The 18,329-nt window shown below is 38.1% G+C and overlaps 1 protein-coding gene across 2 annotated transcripts; it reads left to right on the top strand.

Moving 5' to 3' along the window:
- Window positions 1–596: 596 nt before the first annotated feature.
- Window positions 597–18,075, top strand: LOC107017733 (tetratricopeptide repeat protein SKI3). Of its 2 annotated transcripts, XR_003578003.1 has the most exons (21): window positions 597–730; window positions 825–1,244; window positions 1,327–1,410; window positions 1,526–1,576; window positions 3,324–3,416; window positions 3,769–3,909; window positions 4,040–4,120; window positions 4,314–4,561; window positions 4,638–4,809; window positions 7,614–7,729; window positions 7,818–7,875; window positions 11,417–11,482; window positions 11,612–11,824; window positions 11,949–12,000; window positions 12,364–12,737; window positions 12,821–12,915; window positions 14,582–14,824; window positions 15,018–15,661; window positions 15,928–16,131; window positions 17,345–17,633; window positions 17,729–18,075. XR_003578003.1 is itself a non-coding variant. In XM_015217976.2 (20 exons), the coding sequence occupies exons 1-20, from the start codon at window positions 728–730 to the stop codon at window positions 17,524–17,526; spliced, it is 3,540 nt and encodes a 1,179-aa protein (XP_015073462.1). In that variant the 5' UTR covers window positions 597–727; the 3' UTR covers window positions 17,527–18,055. The 2 variants fall into 2 exon arrangements, 1 of the variants encoding a protein (XP_015073462.1); XM_015217976.2 differs by having other exon boundaries at window positions 17,345–18,055.
- Window positions 18,076–18,329: the final 254 nt, after the last annotated feature.

The following is an 18,329-nucleotide window of genomic DNA, read 5'->3' on the forward strand; positions in this document are numbered from 1 at the left end:
TTATCCATTGTGTGTGTAGTTGTTGCTTGTCTATCCAATAGGCTTTGCAGCGTGCGCCTCAGTATCCTGAACGCACAATCTGAAAGGACTAGTTTGTGAGGCACTGAGTGATTATGAAAGTATTGTTTCCTCATGTAGGCTGCCACACATTGCTGCCAGAGTTTTTGCAGAAAAACCTTCAAAATCATAGCTTGCAGCTATATCGATTAATTTGATCAGGTCACTTTGTATGGTAATACACTATTATCATATCATGTCTTCTCAGATTCAAGTTCTTTTGCTTCAGATCCAATGTGCAATGCTAATTGAATTTTTTGCCATTGTCAAAGGGTGCTTTGATTAATATTATATTCCAAACTATCACATTGTTCTAGTGTTATGAACACTTTTTTTTTATTTGTTGCAACAAAGATCCAATTAATTTAAAATACAAATTTAGAATTAATTTTGATAATTTTTAAAACATCATATAAATCATACTTTTTTAAAAATTAAAATATATTCCTCAAATACTACGATCTATGGCCAAATTAAGTTTCACCCATTTGAGACAAATTTAAAGAACAAAAAATGCTTAAAAGTATTATTTAGAAAAATAGTACAAGGGACCATTTTGAAAATAAAGAAAAGGAAGGAAAGAGGGAGAGAGAGAAATTTAGAAGCTGGATTTTATAATCGGCGATTGCCTCGCCGGCGAAGTCATCAAGGATTTGGTTCAGAAGCTGAAATGGTTCTTTCTTTCAACCCTTTCTCTCTCTTTTACGTAATAGTTGTAGTAATTTTAATCATCATTAAGCTTTTTTTTTTTAAAAAAAATCTGTCAGAGTGTAGAAGACGATGCTGCTATAAGACGGTTAGAAGAAGCGGTTGTCTCCCAGCCCGGCGACCCTTCTCTCCATTTTGATCTCGGAGTCTTATTATGGGACAAGGGAGGAGAATTGCCAGATATTAAGGAGAAAGCCGCACAACATTTTCTCATAGCAGCCAAGCTCAACCCACAAAACCCTGCTGCTTTCACATATTTGGGACATTACTATGCTCGAGTAGCTGTCGACTCTCAGAGGGCTATCAAGTGTTATCAGAGAGCCCTTAGCCTTAATCCAGACGATTCAATTGCTGGGGAAGCAGTTTGTGATATACTGGACGCAACTGGAAAAGAGACCTTGGAGATAGCTGTATGCCGTGAAGCTTCACTCAAGTCGCCCAGGGCCTTTTGGGCTTTATGCAGATTGGGTTACCTTCTGGTTATTGCTCACCCTAATTTTCTACTTCTTCATTGCCTCCTTTTTAGGGTTCCGTCCTGTCAAATACATTGCAAACTTACAGGTCAACCAAAACAAGTGGTCCGAAGCAGTGCAGAGTCTTCAGCAGGCCATCAGAGGCTATCCCACATGTGCTGATTTGTGGGAGGTCATTTCCTATTCTATCTCTCGTTTGTTCTTACTAATAATTGCTCTGACGCTGTCCAGTTTATTCCGTCACTAGTTCAGTCCTCAGTGACTTCTTCCATCTTTTACTTATCTAGGCCCTGGGTCTATCCTACCAGCAAATGGGCATGTTTACAGCCGCTGTTAAGGTAATTACCTATGCTCTAGTTCATAATTGGCAGATAGAGAAGTTAAAATCCACGAGAGGGGGAGATTAAGTAATCTATGGAAACATATCATTGAAACATATGAAAGGAGAGTGAGCTACTTAATGGTAGATGGCATGCTTTAAAGGATAAGGGACATCAATAATTTTGTTACTTTTACACTTCCTCTATATTTTTTATGTTTCAAATCTTTGGTTTATTGATACATAGATCGTATATGTATTAAAAAATGTTGAACGGAGTATTTGTTTGAATGCTGCTTATTTGCTCTGTGTATCTTGATATTTTGCTGCCATAATATTCTTTCCAATCTTGCTTTCATAACACTTCTTTTGGCCTGAGGGTCTATCGGAAATAGCCTATCTACCCCACAAGGGTAGAAGCAAGGTACGCGTACATCCTATACTCACCAAACCCCACTTGTTGGGATTACATCGGGAATGTTGTTGTTATTGGAGTAAGATGTTTGAATAGTTAAGTAAATTGTGTCACAGTGATAGTACATCCCTTTGATGCCGTGCCGCAATGATAGTGCATCCCTTTGATGCCATGTCTCAGTGGTAGTACGTCCCTTTGATGCCTGCAACACCTTGATAAGAAGGGGGGGGGGGCGTGGAATAAGTGTAAGAAATCTGAAATTAGATGATAAAGGTCTACTTTCAAATGCCTTTGGAGGTATAACATGGGAGGAATGAAGTCCGGGAGGAGTTAATGAATGCTATCCATGGTAAAGAGGAAGCATGGAGAAATATTGAAGGGGGGGGGGGCTATAAAAGAGCATTAGTAATCAGTGGAAAGAGTTCAACCAGTTTAACAAATTTAAGGTGGGTAATGGAGCCAAATATTTTTCCTAACTTGCTCAGTTGCTTTCTGGTTTCATGCAAATACTGATTGACAGATTGATTTCAGGAGAAATTTAAATGATTGTAAGATAGAGCATTTATGTCAGTTACTGCAGCTGAAATCAGTTTCTGTTGATCATAATATAATGGACTCTCTGATTTGGTTAGCAAGCAAAGAGAACAAATTTTCAGTCAAGAGTTGCTACATACTGTTGATAAAGCAGTCAGGACAATGGGAAGCTTTTCGGCCATTGAACATGATATGGAAGGCAAAAGGCAAAAGCTCCTGTTAAGGTATAGCTTGCTTTGGGTGGATAGCTGCTTGAGGGGCATGTTAAACTCAAAGAATTTGCAGAAAAGTTTTGTCCAATGCAACAAATGCTATCTGTGTCAAGAAGATCAGGAGTCAGTTGAGCACCTATTTCTTCACTGCAGATTTGCCAGACAATGCTGGGGTTTATTTCTTTTATTAGAGGTATTACTTGGGTGATGCCTCACAGTTTAAAGGGGTTAATGGGAAGTTGGCAGCAGCTGGTGGTTCCTAAAAAGAGAAAGCAGATATGGAGGATTGTTCCATTCTGCATCTTTTGGACAATTTGGTTGGAGAGGAACAAGGCTTCTTTTGAAGGGAAAAGAATTTTGATCTCTAGAACTAAAAATAGATGCTTATAAAATTTGTACTTGTGGTGTAAAAGTAGCCCACTATTGAGTTTAAATCAGCATATGGATTTCTTAGATCTGTTAGGAAAGAGAATATATTGTCTGCCTGCTCCGTGCTTTGTATTTCTGCTCCTTTCTATACCATCTTGGTACTCTTTAACATAACTTTTACCTTGTAAAATAATGTCTGCTACATGTTTCTCAATCTTTTCTTCTCATTATAATAGTCCTATGGAAGAGCTATTGAATTGGAGGAATCACGAGTATTTGCACTGGTAGAAAGTGGAAATGTCTATTTGATGCTTGGTTCGTTTCGGAAGGTAAAACTTCTCCTTGCTTCTGGTCCATGCTTCACTTTGCAATTTTAACAAGCTTGATATATGTAGTTCGAAGTGTGGATTTGGTTTGGTACTCCTGAACTTTGGTTTGGTAGACTCGTGTATGAATTCAAAATTATTAGGTTGTGTGCATTGTGCCTCTAGGTATTATTCTGCCAAATAAACTTATATAAGGATAGACAAAAAGTTCTTTGTACTTGTACAAAAAGCTTCTCCCAGTAGAAAAAATGAAGAAAATATCTGGCTATGAGCGCATATGGGTGAAGATCATACCTATGAAAGATATTCAGATTCTTTTAACAATTCTTTCTTTACTCTTCAATCCTGAATGAAGGGAATAGAGCAGTTTCGACAAGCTTTACAAATCTCACCTCTGAATTTGTCCGCGCATCATGGGCTTGCCTCTGCACTCCTTAGTTTGGCAAAGGAATCCATTGATTCTGGTGCCTTTAAATGGGGAGCTTCACTCTTAGAGGTTAGCTATACAGCATTTGAAATTCCACTTGCTTCTGTAGCATTATGGTGCAAAAGGACATACTAATTCTATTACTTCGCCCTTCTTTTTTTTGGTTGAGATTTTTCTCAAGTGTTTTGCTTGATTTCAGGAAGCTTCAAAGGTGGCTCTAGCAAGTACTTCCATTGTTGGCAATATATCTTGTGCTTGGAAGCTGCTTGGAGATATTCAGGTAACTACTTCTGTTGAATTATGTTTTTTCTTTGCATATGCCAGTTATTTTCGTGCAATTCCATCTCCCAAAATCTCATGTCTTCCTACAGCTTTGTGTAGAGCATGTCAAGAGTCAAGCCTCCCCCCATCCTATTACTTTACTACATTTATGTTTTAGTGTTGACTATAATGCTGTTTCTATCCTTGGTTAGCTCACATATGCAAAATGTTTTCCATGGATGGATGAAGGATTGGGCTCAGGAGCTGACGAAAATTCATTCAGCAGTTCGATCTTGTCATGGAAGAGAATCTGCTGTTTAGCAGTCAGATCTGCTTGTTGCTCCTACCAGCGGGCATTGCATTTGTCCCCTTGGCAAGCTAATGTGTATACTGATGTTGCCATTGCATCTGATCTTCTTTTCTCGTTAAAGGAGAACTGTAAAGATGACATGAGCCCTTGGTATGTGTTCTATTTTATTGCTTAATATATTCTTACATTTGAACTAGCTCATTTATTACACTAGCTCATTTTTCAGGTTTGTGTCTGAAAAGATGTGCCTTGGAGGCTTATTGCTTGAAGGTTGCAATAGCGAGTTTTGGGTAGCCTTAGGGTGTTTATCTGATCATTCTGCATTAAAGCAACATGCTTTCATACGAGCACTGCAGTTGGATGTTTCTCTTGCTGTTGCATGGGCATATCTTGGAAAGGTAACTTGCTTCATTTATTTCTCGAAACCCTCAGATAACTGAAGAAAACCTTTTAGTAGAGCACATTGTGTCATGGATCATGTAATTACAGTTCTATTTGTTGAATATTTATGCTAGAATCCATAGATTCTGAACAATCCTTCTTCCTCAGGTTCTGAAGAACACTCATTGAGTTTGTTGGCTTCATGTAAGAAGATCCAAAAATATATTTACTTTGGTTCATGCATAAGATTTTAGTCACAGGAGTCAAAAACCTGGAAATATCATTGTGTTTTTGCATGAACTGTTAGACCGAGTGTGCAATCAAGCACATGGACTTTTGCTCATCCAGGATTGAATAATTTACTTCTGATGTCTTTATAGCCTTGCTCATACTTTTTACCCATCAATGTAATATAAAGGCTGTTCATATTAGGCCTTATTGTCATAGTTAAGAAATTTAGCTAGCCTATCCAATTGTAGGAACTATAAGGCCCTTTTTGGACATGATTTGAAATAAGATTGATTTGAAGTCGAAGTTTTGTTTGGACATTCAATTTGGATTTCTTAAGTTGTATTTTTTCTTATAAATGTGAAACCCACCATGAGAACTCTCAAAAATTTCCTAAATTCTTATATAATCTTATCAAATCTTATCAAATGAGCAAACCATTGTTCATAAATAAGATATGGAATATCCTAAGGCGCTGCATTGATAAATCACATATCTCCAAATTCCTTTTATAAAAGATATTTGTGGAGGATAATACTCTCTTGCACATGGTGGTCAGTTTGGAGGGAATGAAATGGAAGGGTTTTGAAGTCAAAATCAGACCAGTCCATGATGTGAAATGGAACTGCCTGAAGACTTTAGTTGTTTGGTGTAAACATAACTGTATAGAGGAAATAGAGGAGTTAGTAGAATTTCTAGGAGCTTTGTAAAGCTAGAGTGAGTGGAGTCTACTTGTTTTATAACTTGTTCTGAATTCTGATGGTGGCTAGCATTCCCAATGCTGAAGAATACAACAATACTAATTCTCAAAAAAGATATTTGAGATTATAAACTTTCAAAATCACATATCCCAAGCCCCTTACTAAGCCCTCTGGATCCTACTGCTAACTCCCACCAAAGTTTCTCCCTTTCCATTCTGTCGTTTGAAGCATAAACTCCACTGTAAAACCAAGCAAAATCCCTATTATTGATGAACGAGTTTTTTAACTGTAATAGAATAAACCGGTCAATAATAATCTCCCTGAACACCCTCTTATCCCACAGAAAAAGAATTCATCCACTTCTTCCATTGGTCACCAAGGTGGCATAATCATCCCACCTGTTATCCAATAAATGTCTAGCTACATCCCCTATATTCCCTTCTATTTTTTGTTTCTTGGAATCAAAAGATATCATTCAATTAATAATTATTTGATCCTCCTCCTCTTTTTGAGATCATTCAAACCCCTCTTCTTCTAAGGGATTATATTAGCTTTCATTGATATCCTGTTAAGTTAGATTCCCTCCTAGCTTCTCCTTCCTTGAATTTTACCCCGATTTCCAAATTTTTTATTTCGTTGGCCCCTTAGCTTTGGTGGTGATTGAAATGGGACTAAGACGGTGCCTCTGCCATCCCGCCTTTTGCTATCAAATATCAGGAATAAGGACCAAAAACCCCGTTCAAAATCCTTAAAATCCACTCCTAATTGCTTGCTTTACTGCAAAACGTGACGCTGAAACTGAGTAGAAGCATCCGAATCAGCATCTTGGACTTGCACATCTAGAGATTGCCCAACATGACTTGTCCGCCTACTTCTTGCTAGGAAATTTGAACAAAAACAATGAATCGTTAAGGTCGTAGATGTATAATCCACAAGGAACACCTGAAAATAGATAACTGTGGGGAAGTGGGACATTCTTGGCATTTCGACGGCAATTGCAGAAAACCTGTTTGCAGTATCCATAGCCATACGTACTAGTACTCAATCTAAGTTCTTCTCCCTAGCTTACTTTAAAGAGAGAACTTGAACTTCTTAATCTCTATCTTATTCAAAAAAACAAAAGAAAAGGAAGAGTGAACTTGAACTTCCTATATCTGGTAGATGGGTTTACTACAGCATGAGAAAGGTGCATGTTCACCTAGATGACAATAAGTGGGGCAATCCTAATTGCTGTCAATTTTCAAAAAAAGGAAGGACAGTTGTCTGGTGCTGTTCGGAGGTGACAGTTATCCCATGGAATTAGTTGAGATGCGAGAAAGCTGCCCCGAACACCACGATTATAAAAAGAAGGTATACTATTTGGTGCTGTATACGCAAAAGAACGGGAGAAGATGTAAACCATTTACTAGTGCACTGCTAGATTGTAAGGCAAATGTGCTGGACACTATTAACCAGTTTGGAGTATAGTGATTAACTTCAGGTCAGTGAAAGATCTGTTGCATAGCTGTCTTTCAGAAAAAGGTGAAGGGGATGCAGAACATGAGATGTTGGTCCATTGATCCTTTTGTTGGACTTTGGAGGGGCAGCAACAAGTGAGCATCTGAGGAGAAGAAAATGAGTTTTTACGTTGATAGTACTTCTCAACTTTTTAAGCATCCACAATGTTCCTATTTGTATAGATGACTGTAGTCTATAGAATCATGTCTTTCTTGTCACCTGCTTCCTTCTTTTTTTTTTTTTTGTGTGCGCGCGCATGTGTAGGGTTTTCCAATGTGCTGAACTGTTAACAGTTGCAAGTCATGATCATACAGTATATTAAGGTCGGGTCTGTTATGTAAATTGATTGATGCATGTGTGGTGATTAGATCTGTCTAAACGTTGGGTTCATATAGCTTTATAGGCAGGAAGGGGAAAGTCAATTGGCTCAGCTAGCATTTGATCGTGCAAGAAGTATTGATCCTTCACTTTCATTGCCATGGTCAGGCATGTCGGCTGATGCTACTGCAAGGTAAATTCATTATGTTATATAGAAAAAATATGGAATGATGCATTTGCACCTTTCATGTGAAATATAAAGCTGAACACGCTTCTAACAGGAATCTGAAACCAGACGAGGCTTATGAGTGCTGTCTGCGGGCGGTTCAGATCTTTCCAGTAACTACATTTCTCTCTTTGTGTTTTTTTCAGAAAATATATCAACTCTTTTAAGTGTTCTTTTCAGAAAATATATCAACTTTCACCTTGTCTGGGAGTTTGTCAGATTTTTCTGCATCTTAAGTTTGTATAACAGGTCACATCCTGATGCTTGTGAAAACAGACTTTAGAGTTCAGATACACACTTATATAGATGTGAGATTCTCTGTTATGGCCCCCTGATATGGGCTGTACTGTGACTAAATGTTTTCTTCCTATGATTTATGGGGCTGGTTATCTCTTGAGTTTGAAGTACTCAAAGACTTAGTAATTTTTTGCTTTTCATTTCCTCAGACACACAACAGTTTTTTTTTTTTTGATAATGGTAACTTTCCTTCTATATAGCCACAGGTATACTACAACCAAGGTGTAGTAACCCTTCAAAAGTATTACAACTTACAACTTGTAATTCAGTTTTGTGCCTTACAAAAAGTTAAAAACATCACAAATATCTTCTGTTTGAGCTAGTAGTTTTTGCTTACACCAAAAATAATGAAGGCCTAAACAATTCAATTCATTTGAAGATTCTGAATGTTGTTTTGAGTCCCCTCAAAGCACCTTTTGTTCCTTTCAATCCAAATTGACCACCAAATACATTCTGAAACGACCTTCCATTTTTCTTCCTTCTTGCTCACATTATCATCCACATTCCCGCATCTTAGAACGTCTGCAATGCTTCCAGGCTTCACCCAATAATCTCTTTCCAACTGATGAACATCCTCCAAAGCTGGTCTTCCAACTGATGAACATCCTCCAAAGTCCATTTGCAGTGCAAAAAAAGATGGTTGATTGTCTCAGCTTGTTCCCCACAAAAAACAGCCAGCGGTTAGTTGGTGACCCTTTTTTTCAGGTTATCATGAGTTAACGCTGCTTCTTTGGCGAGAGCCAGATGAAACAGTTAACATTGTAGGGAATTTTTGGTTTCCATATCATCTTCCAAGGCCAATCTCTTTCCTTCACCACTTCTACATTTAGCTACCTGTATGCAGATTTGACAGAAAAAATTCCCTTACTTTTTCTGTTCCATTCTAGTCTGTCCACTTCGTCAGTCAGATTGTTGAAACTTGCTACTGAGTTATAGAATTCTGTTATCCTCCCAATCTCCCAATCATTCAGATATCTCCTTAGATATCGATTCCATCCTTGTCCAGTCCACATCATGGCAACTGTGGCTTCTTGTTGCTGGCTTAGAGTGTATAGCTCCGGATGTTGTTTTTTCATTGTTAAAAGCCCTGCCCCACTTGTCATGCCAAAAAAAGAGGTTTTCTGCCCATTTCCTATCCTCACCTTATTTCTGATCTGCATCTTTGGCCAAAGATTCCTAATAGCTTTCCAGACTGAGCACCCATAGGGTGTTATGACATTCTTAGTCAATCCAATTATCTTCCATACCATACTTTGCAAGAATGGCTTCTTTCCACAACAGTCCATCTGCAGTAGCAAATTTCCACAACCATTTCATCATCAGGCTTTGATTCTGCTTTTTCATATTCCTGATCTTCCTGCTTTCTTGTTCACTAACAGCTCCTCCCACTTAACTAGGTGATACTTCTTCTTATCTTCATTCCCCTGCCATACAAAATTCCTTATCAAGACATCTATTTTCTTGATGACACTAGCAGGCATTGGGAAAATGGACATCAAGTAGGAAGGCAATGTGTCTAATACACTGTTTACTAGGGTTAGTCTGCCTCCGCTAGAGAGGTGTTGACTCTTCCAATTTGTAAGCCTCTTTGTACATTTATCCACCACCCCGTTCCAAATTGTTGCGGATTTACTTTTAGCTCCCAAATGCATTCCAAGGTATGTGGTTGGAAGTTCCCCCACTCTTCCTCCTAATATACTTGCTAGGGCATCTATCTCACTGACTGTGTTGATAGGATATATAAACTCTTCCCCCAATTTATGTGTAACCCAGATACTGCTTCAAAAATTATGAGATGACCCTGAGTATCAGAACTTGTTCCTCATTTGTTTCACAAAATACTAAGGTGTCATCTGCATATATTGTAAGTGTGTTACTTCTACACTGTTCGTCTCGCTCAACTGGATCCCTCCATTGCCATTATGAACAAAAATGGAGACAAAGGATCACCCTGCCTCAAACCTCTCTGGGATGAAAAGAATCCATTCGTTTCCCTGTTAATTAGCACTGAGAATTTAACTGTGCTAATGCAATGCTCTATCCACTTGATCCACCTAAATGCAAACCCCATCTTCTCCATTAGCTTTAGGAGAAAATTCCAATTCAATTGGTCATATGCCTTCTGAATGTCCAATTTGCACATAATTCCTGGTTTCTGCTGTTCTGTCTAGAATCTACACACTCATTTGCTATTAAGATTGCATCCATTAGTTGTCTCCCTGTGATGAAAGCCATTTGTTGTCTGCCTACTAAACCATGGATTACTTTCTTTAATCTTTCTGCTAATAACTTTGCTATGATCTTGTACACTCCCCCAATCAAGCTTATGGGTCTGTAATCATTCTCCTCCGCCCCCACTTTTTTCACCACAAATGTAGCATTCAAGCTTTTTTCATAAAAAAGCTTTCTCATGGAAATTCTGCATTGTAGCTACCAGATCTCCTTTGATTGTTCCCAGCATTGTTGGAAGAACTCCATAGAATAACCATCAGGTCCGGGGGCCTTATCTCCAGCACATGCTTTGATACTTTCATAAACTTCTTGGGAACCAAATGGAGCCATCAATGCTAGATTATCCTCAACACTTATCCTAGGATAGTCCTCCATTTCCAGTTGTGGTCTCCATTCCTCAGTTTCTGTGTACAATCTTTCATAGTATGAGACTATCTCTTTTTTCACCTCTCTTGGTCCTCCACCATTAACCCCCCCAACTTTCAACTTATCTATAGTGTTTGATCTCCGGTGGATATTTGCAGTTCTATGGAAAAGGCGAAGGAGTTATGTTCAGTTGAATCAGAATCAACCTTCGAATTCGCTAGATCCGTTGTGAGTGCATCTAAGCGAGCATTTATTGCTTCCTGCCTCGCTATATTGGCTGCATGATCTTCTTGAAATAAATTCACTAACTGTGCCAGTTGCTGTTGAATTTGATCTCCCATAACACCCGTCTCTGTGAAAGATTTCACAAATGTTTTCTTCCTACGACTTATGGCGCTGGTTCGTTAGAGAGAACCTGCAATCTCTTGAGTTTGAAGTACTCAAAGACTTAGTAATTTTCTGCTTTTCATTTCCTCAGGTTCACAATAGTTTAAATGCAATACTTATAAACTAAGACCCCCTAGAAACTAGGACATGACTTACTTAACTGAAATGAAAAATTGCACTGTTACTTGTATTACAGAAAATTAACTATTACTAAAAAGATATTACTGCTGTATCTCTTGGATAACTAAGGAGTGATAACATTCTCCCAACAAGTCAATCCAATCGTTGATTTATCAGAAAATTCATGACGTGGTTTCTTTTCAGTTGTTTTTGTTCTATTTGGAGGTTCTTACAGTGCATGTCTCTGAATAGCTTGCAGAATTCCAAACAGGTCTAGTTAAGCTTGCTCTGCAGTCAGGTTATCTGCGATCTCCAGAGGTACTTAGGCACTTGTTTTACAATCCATTGTGTATGTAATTGTTGCTTGTCTATGTTTAGGCTCTGATTCATTGACGAGGGACTACTTCAGTTAGTGTCGAGTGTAAGTTATTAAAATTGTTATACCAGGCATTTGGAGCCATCCAGCAGGCTTTGCAGCGCGCACCTCAGTATCCTGAATCTCACAATCTGAAAGGGCTAGTTTGTGAGGCACGGAATGATTATGAAAGTGCTGTTGCCTCATATAGGCTGGCACGCCTTGCTGCCAGAGTTTTTGCAAGAAAGCTTTCAAAATCATATCTTGCAGATATATCGATTAATTTGACCAGGTCACTTTGTATGGTAATACCAAGTTCTTTTGCTTCAAATTCAATGTGCAATGCTACTTGTATTTTTTGCCATTGTCAAAGGGTGCTTTGATCAACATTATTTTATGCAAGTTCTGAGATGCTTTGTATCCATACAGGCAGGAAATGCTGATGATGCTATTGAAGAATGTAAGTATTTGGAAAGCAAAGGTATGATTCTTTATCATATTTGCGTTTTTTTTGTTCCTAGTGAGAAATTACTGCTAAAGAAAAATATCATGGTGAGGGATTAGGGCCTGCTTTTTGTCTGTGAACAAAATAACAATTATGAATTGAGTACTGAATTGAGACTTTATATGAGTGCTGAACTACTAGTTCGGCAAAAAGGTTAGGCGTTGTGTCTCTCTTAGTGTTCACTTAAGCTAGTTGCTGAAGTCGTGGAGTAGCATCTTGCTTAAAATGTATTTGATATTGTTGTCCTACTTGCATGCTTTTGCTCTCATAATCGAAAATGCCCCATGAGAATGCTTATTGCTTTATTCATTATAAACCTGTAATTTCCATTTTCGCTAGGTCTTCTGGATGTAGAAAGTTTGCAGCTTTATGCGCTTTCTTATTGGAAACTTGGAAAATATGACCTTGCTCTTTCTATGGCAAAGAGACTGGCCTCATCTGCTTTACCAACGGAGCATCCATTGGCTGCTGCCTCCGTCAGTTTCATCTGTAGATTAGTGTATCATATTTCAGGGAAGGAATTAGCTATAAGAAACATATTACAACTGCCAAAAAGAGCCTTCCAGAGTTCAAGAGTTAGGCTTGTAGCATCTGCTATTCATGCATTAGATGAAAGTCATCAGCTTGACTCAGTTGTTTCATGTGTTCGTGAGTCTCTTTCATCTAACAAAGAGATTGCTGCGCTGGATTTCCTGGCCACACTGGGCTTACTAGTAAGTTTTCTCTTCCAGTTGCGTCTTTTTACTTGATCTTGGGCCTCTAAGTGTAAATCCGGACTTCCTTATCGGGGATTTAGGTCAAACATGGATCTAAGGACTGCCTAGAAGTTCAGAAGGGGGTCAATTATCTAAGAAGAGCTCTTCATACTTCTCCAAACAGTCATTTGATAAGGTACATTTTCGTGTTGTCCACTTTGGCATGAACTAGTGAATTGTGCTTGATCAGAGCACTTCAGATTAATGGGTGCAATTCATTTTAATCATGGTTTGCTTTAGATTGGAACAATAAAAAACTAAGCCTCAGTTACTAATAAGTCGGGGCTGACTACATGAATCCTCACGGACCATGTCTTTTCATTTATTTGAATTATGATTTGCTTGAGATTGAAGAGTTGGCTCATTTTGGATGCAATTTTTGTGGTTGTTCCAGATTGAAGTTGGAAAAATACGTGAGTTTCTGTTTTTATTTCAGAAAGCATTTTGTTTCCTTTGCTGCTTGAGAAATAAATGCATCTTATTGTGGTGGTTTGAGTTAGGCCTCATTTGTTTGCACTTAAAGAAAGTCTGAATCTGTATGATTTAGATCGTAGGCCATTAAGTGCATTCGTTTTCATTAAGATTTAAGTAATTATTTTGTATGAAATAAATCTTAATCATTTAAGATCTTGAATAGAGTCTTAATATCATTAGAGATATTTTTGTTTGGATAGTTTTCATCTCCACTCTATCTACAATCACTAGCCACCACCACTAACATGCTCTGCCATCACAACCACTACCATCATTGTCAACTAACATTACTGTAACCAACCACCGATCCCCAACCAGTGGCAACCACCACTACTGTCAGTCGCTACCACACCTATCAAGTTAAAATCTCAGCAAGAGGCAAAAAAAAAGCCAAGTAATCCTGTCCCGTTGGCTAAGGCTGTGGGAAATCTGCAGTTGATTGGTCAACGTGAGTGCTGGTATGGCCACTATTATTATTATAAAAAGATAATAAATAAATTACTGAAGTCATGATTCTTGGTCACAGTCTGTCAGTTCCTACTTGAACTCCTGCAAAGAATTCAATCTTCTACATTAGCATCACTTAATTTACACATCAATGTCCATGCTTGCTATTTAACTCGGGGTGTTAGTTGGAGCGCTTGGCGTTTGCTAAATTTTCTCGGCCTTTGGAAATCTTTGCACGGATGTCCAGTTCATGCTCAAAAACTCTTGCTGAATATCATTGGTCCGTCTTCTCTCATTTTGCACAGTTGATTTGTTCCACGTTGATTTTCGTTTTCTTATATAATGGTAACTGCATAGTCCTCACAAAACTATGCTGGCATCTAGATTTACAAAATATCCTGTGAGTCCTAATGAACCTATTTACAGTTATTCCAAAAACTCTAGTATTGACTCGGACTCCGCCACAAAAAATTCTTTACTCCAGAAATGCAAAAACATAATGTAATCAGCCTTAATTTTCTGCTTAGAGTTAGATTATCCCTCAAAACCCCTTGCATTCCTTTCTCTCCAAACTGTCCACCATATTGTGGCTGGTATGACCTTGCACTATAGTTTCAACAACTCAGCAATTCATGGTGTTTCCTGGCATTAACCACTTCTTCTTTCCCAGATTTTCGTTCGTCTTTCACTATGGGTCCATTTCAATCATGGTGTAATTTGTTTGAATTACTTGCTGTGTTGATCTTGACACTTGAAAGAGTTTAGTGAAAATGCATTGTTGATTGCTATTTGTATATATGGAACTTATTTCCATCTGTAAATTTGTGTTCTTAGTATGATGATTAAAGTTGATTAATCTTCTGTAATATTCTGGTGAATAGGACCCTTCTTGGCTATCTGTTAGTATCCAGCAGGGAATGGAAAGATGTTCACATTTCAGCTCGATGCTTCCGAGTGGACCCTTCTGAACATCAGAAAAAGGAAGGTGTTAAATCCAGTGTTCAGATTTTTGGTGCTGGAGCAGTTGCTTGCTGTAATGTGGGGAGCGGCAAGAAGACACTAGCAATGTCCATCTGTAGAGAAAATTCAACACTGGAGTGCAAAACAATCAAGCTGCTGCAGAAGTAATCTTCTTTATCCACATGCTGTTGGGCTTTATTTATGAAATTTTATTTCTATTACACACTTCTGTGGCTCACTTTATTGATAAATAATCTCATACTTCTGGTGAGATGGGAGGAAGACACGTGAATTTTATTCCATGAAATATATGCCAAAGCTGTTCTGTGCGTCTAATTTAAATGTTTATATTTATAGGTGTGTCCATCAGGAGCCTTGGGACCATCATTCATATTACCTCCTTGTACTAAATTATCTTCAGAAGGCGCGGGAGAAGAAATTTCCTCGTAACCTGTGTGTTGTTCTTGAGAGGTTGATAAATGTGGCTCTTCGAAGTGAGCTTTATGCAAAAGATGATATTTCTTCCCAGTACCAAAAGTTCCAGCTTCTGCTTTGTGCCGCGGAGGTTAGTTTGCATTGTGGGAATAATTTCAAGTGCATTATGCATGCAAAAAGTGCTCTAGAGATGCAGCTTCCAGATAACTACCTCTTCTTTGCACACTTGCTACTATGTCGTGCCTATGCTGTAGAAGATAATTATTCAGGACTTCATGAAGAATACATAAGGTGCTTGCAGCTAAAAACTGATAATCATATTGGTTGGATTTGTCTTAAGTTTCTTGAAAGTCGATACAAGCTGCAGTCAGATTCCAGTTCACTAGCCTTGGCCTTTCAAGAGTGTGGCAAAGAAATAAAAACTTCGTGGAACATGTGGATTGCTATGTATAATTTGGTTCAAGGTCTAACTGCAGCTTGGAATGGGGAATTTATTGATGCAGAAGAGTCTATTGCGCAAGCTTGCTTGTTGGCGGGTGGCGAGAGTTGCCTTTTTCTTAGCCATGGTAACATTTGCTGAACAATTCTAAAACTTACTTTAATATGCTTAAACTCTTTCCTATAAACTGACTTTTTGGTAGAAGTGTATTTTCCCATTCAAAAGCTCTTCTATTTCTCTCTGCAGAACCCACCATAATAAGTGCCCAGGGGTTGCATTCCACTGTCTGCATTTTCTTCCATCTATATCCATCTTTCTTTCTTACCCTCTGTGTGTCTATTAAAGGCTGATGGTCTTATTGGTCTGATTGGTAATGGGAATTTGATTATTCAGGTGTTATTTGCATGGAGATTGCCAGGCAGCAGTCCGATTCAGATTTTTTATCACTTGCTATTAGAAGTCTGAAGAAAGCAAAAGACAGTTCTTCAACGCCACTACCCTTTGTCTCACTGCTACTGGCACAAGCAGAAGCTAGCTTCGGCTCTGAATCGAAGTGGGAAAAGAACCTCATTGAGGAATGGTCATCTTGGCAGCCAGGTTTGATATTTTGTCCTTTGATAATTCATTTATATATTATTTAGAGCAGTTAAGTTTCGACTGTGGTTGGCAACATTGCTTGAGTCAATACCAAGGGCAATATCGAGTAGTGGGTCTTTCACAATCAGACTAACTGGACTACCTACACACTAAGGTACTTGCTTGTGGAAGTTTGCCGTGTAGCTGACGTACTATGGGGTTGAAAATTCTGTGGCAAACTACCCACACAAAGAAACAACTAATGGAGTAAAACAGGAAAAGAAAAGAGAAGCCTATCCTCACAATTTGTGGCAAAATGATCAGTTTTTTCAACGGGGCACTTAGCTTTGAAGCGACGCACAAAGCAAGTTGGGCACTTCGGTGATCCTGACACCACCATCTGCCCTTTTCACAGGGCAAGGTTAAATGAGGTGTCTGGGTTTTGTTTTAAAGAAGAGATGACTAAGAGCCTATTTGGATTGTCTTAGAAGTTGGTCAGATCTACTTTTAAGTCATTTTTTAGCTTTTAGGAGTGTTTGGCAAAATTAGAAGTCAACTTAAAATAAGTTAAAAATGAGTGAAAAAAATTTAAAAGTTAAAAGTAGGTACCCTCCTTTTTTTTTTACCTTAAAAGTTATTGGAGTTTGACTTCTTTAAAAGCAACTTTTTTCAAGTTAAGCCAAACGGGCTCTAAATATTAAATATTATTTACCATGGCCTGTGTTTTAGGTAAGGTTCTTTAGTTCGATGGTTACTTGTATTTTCATCTCCCCTCTCTCAGTAGCTATGAAAGATTTCTAAATATATTTCCTTCCTTCCATTTATGGCACCCTAAAGGAAAAAGATAATTAATAATTAGCAAGATATTATGGGTCAATATATTAGTATAAGAATGATGAATGACCTTTGAATTAAAAAGGCTAAAATAGCATATTGCATTTGAGTCGGAGATTTAAATTTAAGATGGTCTTTTAGCTTGATTGACATGGTTCCTCTTCAGTTATTTCACGTACTTGCAGTTCTTTTCAATTGCTCCACCCATATAATTGCACATATGTCGACATCTTGAGCGACGTATGTACCTTGTTCTTACTAGCAAAAAGACAGAAAGCTATTATTGCATTGTTACTCTTGCTGGTTTGTTTCCCCTGTTGCTCAGAAATAACAAATTTTATTAATGAGTGTCCAAATGGCTTATGCAGCTCATGCTTTGGTTTCATCATGTTTCTTGCAGAGATTAGGCCTGCTGAACTGTTTTTCCAGATGCATTTGCTTGCTAGACGGCTGACGGAAGGTTCCGTAGCTATGTCCAATCTGGAGCCATCTACAAGTCCTCTAAGATGGATACTTCAAGCTATCCATATCAATCCATCTTGTTTGAGATATTGGAGAGCTTTGCTGAAATTTATGGAGTAATTTGCAAGCTCTGTGAACTCGTACAACAACTCAAATTCCGTCTTTTCTGCTACTGACTAGGCATTTCATTTTTCTACTTTCCTTTCTGGAATCCGGCAAATATTATGGTTAGTTTAATTTAGGATTCCATCTTTTTATTTGGTCATTTTAATTCTTCTTCCTTTGCACATCTCAATTCCGTCCTCCTAACGTGTATGTATAGTTATGCCATAGACATCTCATTAGGCGCTCTGACAGCCGTCTAACAACAACTGTACCAGACAAACTTTACTTCAAATGAACAGATGTTACTGGCGGGTGCAGAGGTTCAGTAAGCGTTATCTGTATTGGGGAAGAATCGGTTTGAAAAATGTTAAAATTATAGGGGCACAATTTCTTCTTTTTGATTGTACAAAGAGAGGGGAAAATGTAACAATTTTCCATCGTAGTTTGTTCATTTACGTACCAAACTCAGGAGCTCTTATTGAGATCCTCAGCATAAGCACTTGAACACTTGGCACACGTCTAATTACCAAGTCACTTGTTTGAATCGAGTTCAGTTTGATCTTCCAATGTGAGTGGCTGACCACCTTATAAAGCTAGTAGCTAGTGCTAAATGTCATGCAATAATTGGGTTTTATGTATTTATCTCAAAAGATCTAGAATGCCGAGATCTTTTGATATTAATAGCCATTTTAGTAATACTAGAGAAGCCATAGTGTTCAAACGGACCACACACTAACTACATTTGTAAATATTGAAAATTATATAGAATGAACCACACACTAACTTCGTAGTTGAGTTTATATTTTAACATATAACTC

The sequence above is a fragment of the Solanum pennellii genome, chromosome 4 (assembly GCF_001406875.1).
Source record: "Solanum pennellii chromosome 4, SPENNV200".
In the NCBI taxonomy this organism is placed as follows: Eukaryota; Viridiplantae; Streptophyta; class Magnoliopsida; order Solanales; family Solanaceae; genus Solanum; species Solanum pennellii.

What these genes read in the sequence shown, in the direction of transcription:
- LOC107017733 (XM_015217976.2), top strand. An exon ending in TGGCCACACTGGGCTTACTA is followed by an intron (nt 12,738 to 12,820) that starts GTAAGTTTTCTC and finishes TCGGGGATTTAG; the next exon opens with GTCAAACATGGATCTAAGGA. An exon ending in CCAAACAGTCATTTGATAAG is followed by an intron (nt 12,916 to 14,581) that starts GTACATTTTCGT and finishes TCTGGTGAATAG; the next exon opens with GACCCTTCTTGGCTATCTGT.